The sequence below is a fragment of the Aplidium turbinatum genome, chromosome 4, assembly GCF_918807975.1.
Source record: "Aplidium turbinatum chromosome 4, kaAplTurb1.1, whole genome shotgun sequence".
In the NCBI taxonomy this organism is placed as follows: domain Eukaryota; kingdom Metazoa; phylum Chordata; class Ascidiacea; order Aplousobranchia; family Polyclinidae; genus Aplidium; species Aplidium turbinatum.
Window position 1 is genome coordinate 35,693,742 of NC_137475.1, and position 8,448 is coordinate 35,702,189.

Below are 8,448 nucleotides of genomic sequence, written 5' to 3' on the forward strand. Positions count from 1 at the left end.
GAAACCATCCAATTTTGAAGATAATTGAAAGTTTTCAAGTATTTACGTAGTTGCGGATCAACATTATCTGTTTCTTAAAAAAAAAAATGTTGTAAATATGAAACTTTATCAAACCAAAACAAAAAATTCTAAGTATTTGGTCTAATGTTTCCCCCGGACTGTGGACTGGTAACGGTCAGTGAATCATTTGGTATCGGGCCGTACAAAACTCCTCCCAAGTAAAAACGACTCACAAACAGGAAAGGAATAGATTCGCGACCCATTTATTACCAAACCAGGAAAATCTAGAATGTCTGTGCAAAAAGATTAACTGCTGGAGATCGTAAATGACGTCAACCATAAAACAACGTTGAAAACGACGAATCCGCCCGCGTGCTGAATTAAAGTTATGGCGGAATACATTGAGATCGCCAATACAGCAATTAACACCCATTTGTTTAACACTCACATACGAAGTAATATAGACCTAATTGTGATGAGAGGAACAACTCTTGTTACAGTTTCTGCCTTGAGCATCAACTCCTTTCCTTGCCGTTTGCTGTTCACGACTTCTGCTAAAAGCAAACGTCCTAATTTAGTTTCTCTCTCTTTTGTTGTAGACGCTCTTTCAGTTAGTGTTGTCAGCTGTGAAGATGGTTGTGGTTTGGTGTGAGCTATACGTAAGCTATAGTATCTTATTGTATTGTACTTTATGTTTTCAGATGTTTCGTTTTAAGTGAATAAAGCCTTATGTTAGGTTAATCTTGAGTCTACTTTATACGACACTAATCTGTTGGAATACTGTAGTGGAATAGTGCATTTTGCTACATAGCTTAATAAAATTGTGGGTTGAATTAATAGATAGCAAACCTTTCCAAAAAAACAAGTCAAGTCAAGAGTTGTAGCTACTTTTGAAAAGCACGAATACCAGTATACCACCATCAGCATAATGACATAAGCTGCACTTTCAAGACTAGCCAAAAAACGGCCGCTAAAGCAAAAAACGCATATGCAATCAAAAGGAACGCTTATAATCTGGCAACCCTTAAAATTTGTATACAAAATTTATCCCCATTTTCACTTTGCAATATTACCACTCAAAATTTATTTTGACGCCTTTATATGGTATCATAGCACAAAACTAGACAAGGGCGTACCTTTGTAACTTTTTTTATGCTACTCCCCTCCTACTACAAAGACATAATCCTATTTGAATCTGCATTGCCCTTAAAGCTTTGTCTCTTTGTAATCTCACTTCGTTGTTTGTTCTTGTATTCGAGCTAACACGTGTACACATTCAATGCAACCAGATAAGCACCACTTCTAAATAATTCGTGTTCGTTAAAAGCACTTCACATTGCGTAACATATATACAATCAATATGAAATGTAAAAACACAACATTTCCAAAAAAGAAATTTTCTTTCAATTTTTATATTAATCATACAGTTAAAATGTTTATTTGATGTAATTTTGGAGCTACCAACGTGTCAGAATCTGATCTTATAATTTAATCCAACTTCTAAAGATATTGAATGATATTGAAACACGTAGATGTTGTGTAAAGCTAACAACGAGAATGGCGCTTCACAACTGACGGATGCATAAAGTTTGCATAATATGTCTAAATTTCAGAATGCTCGCTTCTGATACATTTTCGCAATGAAGCAGTAATATTTGCATAAAAAGACGTTTATGCACGTCATGAACGGACGGTGATAGTTTTTTTGCGAGGTTTTTGTCTTTATTTTACTGTCTTGTGTTTATTTTTATTGCCATTGTTGCTTAAAACTGTAAAAATGTTTACATTTCTTCTAACCTTCAATATTTAGTCAGACTACACCTAAGTATGATGTCAAGAAATATAATAACTGCTTTAAAAGTGAAACAGCTTAGTATTGTTTTTCTTTATAGTTTTTTCATAAATGTATGCTTGTGTAACTTTGACTTCCTTAAACAATCAAGCATCGCTTCATATCAGAAATTTATCGGTTTGCATGAGCTGATTTTTGTTTTTGTTCATATTTTCATAATTTTGTCGTCAAAAGTCTGGCCAGTCTGTGATGGAGTAGCCCCAATCGTTTATTTGTTGTAATTTTGATTTTAATGAATTTTCAGGTCTCCAATTGCAGGTAATTATATTTTCATCAAGGTAGTTGCAATGTTCCGCTTTGTCAAATAAATGTAGACAGTTAATACGTGGCGTGTAAAATCGACATGAATTATGTTGTTTGTTGGTTTGGCTGATTTGTCATCACCATCACAGGCAATCTAAGCCACTTCAAGTCAATTTGCTTACTTAAGTGCAAGCATTACGAAGAAATGACGAAGGCCGGATTTAACGTGTCCGTCTCAAATCCGTGTAGCCCATACCAATTTAGCTGGAAATCCTACATGATCTTTTTGAATAGCTTCACGTTATTTGTTTTCGTAAATTGGTTGTCGATTATTGTTTTCGGAAGTTTTCTGCCCACAATACCTGTCTATTCTATCGTGTGGGCATCCTTGAACCACGCAGCTCTATTGCAACGTGTCACATTCTTTTGGCGACACCTACGGGCTACTTTTTCTTGCACTTGTTTCGCGAACAAGTACCGTCAAACACTTTTTTTCATATACAAATTGCGCAATGCTATACTCTACCCGCTGGACCGAATTAGCAAAGCCCTCGTTGATCTAACCAATCTATAAACAGCTGATATTTTTCCAAAAATTCATATATACATTCAATGGTAGCTCATTCCGTTCGATTTCTCGCGGATAACAGACAAAATCTGTGTCAGCAATTTCCTTCGAAGGTCAGCGTGAAGTACAGCACCCCAATCTGGAGATCTGTATCTGAAATGAATTAACAGCATATTTGTTGCGACTGTAGCACATTTTAAAGAGAAGTAGGCTACCTTGTTAAAACTCTTGAAGTGCAGTTTTATCAACTCTTTTCTAAAGTAAAAGACACTTGCTAAGCTAGTAGGCCTAGTTCATTGGTATGTACTATGTAGCCTATATTTTTATCGCGTATTGTTAAAAATAAAACGTCTAATTTTAGATGACCAACAAACAAAAAGGTTTAGTTTATTTTATGGCACTGGGCAGTTATAGATCGGTACGAATCACAATTTGTGTTCATGTTGCATTCATATAATTTAGCAAGCATTCGTCTCTGGTCAAGATAAGACCAGTGAGCTATCCGCCTGCAGTGACCCTATTTGAATCAATTTACCTGAATCCATCCAAAGACATCAAGCATAGTCCCTTTCCGTTCATAGCGAATAAGCTACAGTCAATGGTAAAGTGATGTAGTTTTGACAGTGTTCTCAGCCACAAGGTCACGTGCTGCGGCTCCCAAATCAAAGGATCTATGAACGCACAATAAATTGTTAGCTGTCGTCTTTGGCAAATACTGTAACCTACAACGCTCTTTTAAAAAAATTGCCGCAGCATTTTATATTCACAACACGTTACATCCACCAGGATTTCCTCGTTAAATTCATCTCGATCCTTTAAAATAGGTACAAACACAAAGCCACACAAGAACTTCCTGCATAGCATAGTATTTTGGTTTGATGTGGTTTACAATTTATTCTGCAATTACCCGTACGCAGATGACAGCTGTATATCTATTGATATTAGTGTAAGAAAAAACTTTTTTAGTAGAAAAACCCGTTCTTAGCGTAAGACTGTGCAATTGTGCATGTGTAATAATACACCCGCCACCTGCAAGTCTTTCGTTCCTTTAGAGCTTGCAGGTTTGCATTCCAATGCATGTATAGTGGAAGCAAGCTTAAGTGAAGCTAGTGCTTGCTTAAGTTAAGGAAGTGCTTTATACGATACACCTCAGATAGTAATTGACTCGTTTTTTGATGTTTATTCTCTATTTATGCTTTCCCTTGATAATATTTTAGTTCGGTTCTTTTCCACTGTATTTATTGTGTAATTTATCATGTAAAGGGAAAAAGCATTACTGTGCTTGCAACACAATTAGTATTTAGATCTGCGCTACTCATTGCCTACATTGATTGCATGAATCAATCACGCAAATGTAGGTCTTGATTAGCGCAGATCTTAAGCTTACATCCATAGCCTATACGCAAACAGGCCACTTAGGCCTACATTGGATTGCAAACCCGAGACTCTGGACTGGAATTTTTTAACCATTATGACTCTATTCGTAGCGTTCGTTATTTCTCAAACTGAGTGTAGCTACATAAATCAATCGCCCAAGAGTCAGTTTGGAAAACCACGAGCGACACGAGTGGAGTCATGATGTTGGTATGCGGTAAAAAGTCCAGTCCAGAGACCCGGATACGGATGCAAAATTCGATTAGGCGTAAACGGCCACTTGACAAGATGCTGCGATAGTGCAAATCTCGGCTCTCCGTGTATTTTATTGTTGGCTATTGAATTTATTTAAAATACAACGAGTAGGAAAAAAAGACGAACACGGATGTGCCGCGAACCAATAATTTTACTCGTAGTCAACAATTATTCGTTTACATTAAGGCTAAAATCTTATCGTTGCGATTTCGCCTTTTATGATGAAGCGATCCAAAGTAAAACAAACACCAGAAACAAAGAAATGAAGTTAATTCAATAAAACTGCTTTTCGTGACAAAAAGATGGAAAACCATTTATTTTTACAAGAGAAAACGTAGCTAACTCTAGGAATGCGACCTTGAATTTATCGTGAGGCTAAGTTTAGGTTGTTAAATTTATCAAAAAATGCTTTGAATTTAATCGTATTTACGCTTTAAGAAACGGCCATTAGCCAAATCATATAAGTAATCTGCTGCGTGGCGAATTCATCTGACTAAACCTCTAAAGGTTATTGGTTCGACGCTCTCCTGGAGCGCGTGGGTGTACTTCGAAAAGATACGCAGACGTCATTGGCATGCTTGAACGTAGACACAAAGATTGGACCCTTTGTCTTCCTGTTTACTCTCTGTAAAGTCGTCACCACCAGACATAAACATGAATTTTAAAGAAAGAATTGGACAATATTTTGCACTATGTGTTTTGCATATCATACCTTTTCCAGTTTTGAAATTGTTACTCAAGTTCTCACTATATGTGGTCTGCATGATGTTTGTGTAGTATAATTGCTTGGCTGTACTTTGATGGACTGTTAACAATTGATTTTGTCATTTTATATATATTTTTTTAAATATTTTGGCCACCGGATTCGCAATAATTCTATTCAAAGTCCTATTGGAAGGAGAAATGAACGGAAAACAAAATAGGGGCAAACCACCAAGAATTTGGACTAACAATAATTTAGTAAAGACTGGTCATAACTTGATAACAATATTACAATAGAAAAAAATCTTACAATAGAGAAACTTGACACTTCATGGCCTCCAACCTTCGACGAGAGGAAGGAACTTAATGATGATGATTATTTTAATACAGTAAATGTAACCTATTTTGTGCATTCAGTTTTATCGATGTTTAAATTTTCCTAAGCGATTTCAAAATTCTATCGTGACTTTTAAACCTTTTGTTTGATATGTAAATTGCATTGTAATATTTTACTCAAGAACTTTAAAATATTTGTAGCTGTGAATGACATCATCAACCCACACGGAAACACAACTTGAATGAGTGAGTTTGAATCGATGACGAACTGGACATCCTGTTTCAGAGAAAATCACTTATTGCCTTATTAACTCAACATCAAGCAACGTTGCGTCAACAACAAAAAATCATTCTTGCCAAATTAACCAACCCAACATAAACAGGACAGAATACGCTTTACCCTAATAAATCCCCGAGTCAAGGGCAATTATCCTCACTTGAAAGGTCCTTATGAAGTTGTAAGTAAATAACAAAGTACTGTACAGGCTGAACCCGGACAAATGGGAGTTTTGCACCTGCCAACACCAGGATATGCACTTCCACCCACCTAATCAACAACTCAACGTCACAGGATAGCGTCATTTCTAGTTATTTTTAAGATGAATTATTTTAAAGATAACGTGTTCAACTCTGCGCTCTGGCTACATAGTGGTGAACTTGTAGGGTAGGCCTGTTTAGCCGTGATACATGACGCAATCATTCGTCACGATTATGTTCCATCCAGCACCGGATTGGTGGCCAGGGCAATTAGATAAATGCAACAATTTTCTGAAACTTTTTTGAGTGAACAAATTGGCATTCGATAAGGTAAAGTTGCTGTATCTTTTAAAAGTTAGATTAAAATGAAATTAACTATTTTTGCTGTCAAATATAATGGCTGAAAAAAGTGTATTAGGCTATTATGCGATGGCAAGCAAATTAAAATATAAACGTTTTGTGAAAATGGATAATGGTATTAGTTCATAAAAATTAGGCTTCACGGGGCCTTATATGGAATAGCATGTGATTGCCCAAAATTTATTGAATTAATTCTACATTGCCATATCTGGAATATTTCTTTAATGCAAATAACCAGTGATGAAATTACAATTTATTCTATATTCGAGGATGGAAAAGCACGTGCCGTAAAGATCAATAAAATGGCAGCCTACCTGGTGGAAGATTGCTTGAGCAAAGCTGTTTCCTTACAACACCCTGGTTCAATTTCTGAGTACCATCTCTTCTTCCATCCAATTTCCCTTCTACGATTAATTGTGCCACCCAGTTCTTGATCTGTCTTCTGCGTTTTACGTTGTCGTGGTAATGTTTCCTCCACTTTTTGGGTTTCACAATTATCCCGAATTTCCCTTGCATTGTGTTTTGTCCGTTTCGAGCCTGCAAAGCAACGATGCATTTTTATCTTGTGGAAGACTATCTGCTGTTTATAATCTCAACTGTAAATTACACTTTTAGAACCAATAATAGCAAATAGGGTAACATTTTTTGAAAATAAAATTAGGAAAAGTATTTTTTTGTATCACATTACGGGTTGGATTCAAAGTGTGTACAGTAACCTCCAATTTGTTACCTTAATTTTTGGTGACATTAAAAAAACAATTTTTCATAATTAGCCTGTTATTTGGGAGGCATTGGAGCAGTTCATAACGATCCTTTTTTGGTCGAAACGAAATCAATATGAATAGCCCCATTTTGTCTTGAAACCAAATACAGTATTTCAATATTGAAATTCATAAAACAAACATAAAGTTCTTCGGAATACGTAGGCCATTAGCTTTTTGAATTAAGATTTTAACAATTAAACTTCGGCTAAACTTAAAGTACCACCTGTCTATATATAACTTATTCTATACCGTAAATTTTCATCAGTAGGCTGTGACAGCCAGATGCATATTTTACAAGCTATTGCTTAAATTACCGTCATCCGTCAACTGAAGTCTGTCTGTTGAGCATCAATAAGATGATCATAGTAGGCCTGGCGTCGGCACGATCTTAGAATTTGCCGCGTACAAAATTACTTTACTTTGTCAGAACAGCAGTACTTTTTCTAAGTCCTGCAACAACTAAATGAAAGGAATACGTTTTGAGAGCGACTTTTATATTGTGCGGTGAGTGCCTTCCTATTGGTCAAAATTTATTAAACTGAATCGAAAGGAGCCGCGACAAGTGAAAAAGTTATCAAAAATATGAACTAGGCCACGGTTTTGGTAGAGGTAGCTTAATCATATAAACCAAGCAACGACACGGTATTTAACATATAATATACAAAAATAAACTCAAATTTGTAAACGTTTTCGGCTATAACTGTGCCGTTTTCGGCTATAACCGGCGTAACATTGTAATCCTTAGGCTATCAAGCATCTGAACACCTGAATGAAATGAATAGGTTTAGGCTTCTACATCGTGTCGTTGCTAGGTTTTATCTGGTTACGTATTATAGTAGGGGAAGACGGGGCAAAGCGGGACATCGCGATTTCTCACGTTTTGTATTCTGTGGCTCACTCTAACCAGAAGCACTAGTTAGGCAACTATAAACTGTAGCCTATTAGCTGTGAAAAAATGGCGACTGGCAGAACACAACGCGTGTCGTGAGGAAGTAAAATGTGTTTTGGCATGGTTTGTTATAAGAGATGGAAAAGTAGCTACCACATTCGTTAGCATAAGCGAATTTGTTGGAAGCTTTGTTTTTATCTTAGACATTGAGGCAGTATTTGTTGGTAACAAAAGCAACTTTTACCTAAAACTTTACAGGTGTCAGCAGAGATGTTATTTTCTAAAGGCTATAGTTTGGGGCAAAGTGGGACAGCTGTATTAGGGAAAAGTGGGACAGTGCATTAGGGCAACATGAGACTCTAGAAGTCTAGATTGTAGGCTATCTGTGGTTCTTCTGTTGATTGAGTTTTTGTTTATAACTCTTTTAGCCTTCAAGATTGTAAAATCTTTATCAGCATTCATTTATGTTATACCCGTAGGGCGTAGGCCTACTCAATTTAAAAAAAAATCTTTTTTGATTTGTACTATAACAGTAGAAAGATTCCGCTTGATCTTCGAACCAAATATGCTGACCAACTAAGGCTTTTGATTAAAAAAGAAATTAACTAAATCCAACAATCACTGTTGC

General features: G+C 36.2%; 1 protein-coding gene across 1 annotated transcript; it reads right to left on the minus strand.

Moving 5' to 3' along the window:
• Positions 1-1,240: 1,240 nt before the first annotated feature.
• LOC145768810 (ets DNA-binding protein pokkuri-like) lies at positions 1,241-7,382 on the minus strand. Its single transcript, XM_082580408.1, has 4 exons — positions 7,246-7,382; positions 6,482-6,704; positions 3,199-3,334; positions 1,241-2,816 (listed from the first exon to the last, which is right to left on the minus strand). The coding sequence occupies exons 1-4, from the start codon at positions 7,249-7,251 to the stop codon at positions 2,705-2,707; spliced, it is 477 nt and encodes a 158-aa protein (XP_082436534.1). The 5' UTR covers positions 7,252-7,382; the 3' UTR covers positions 1,241-2,704.
• Positions 7,383-8,448: the final 1,066 nt, after the last annotated feature.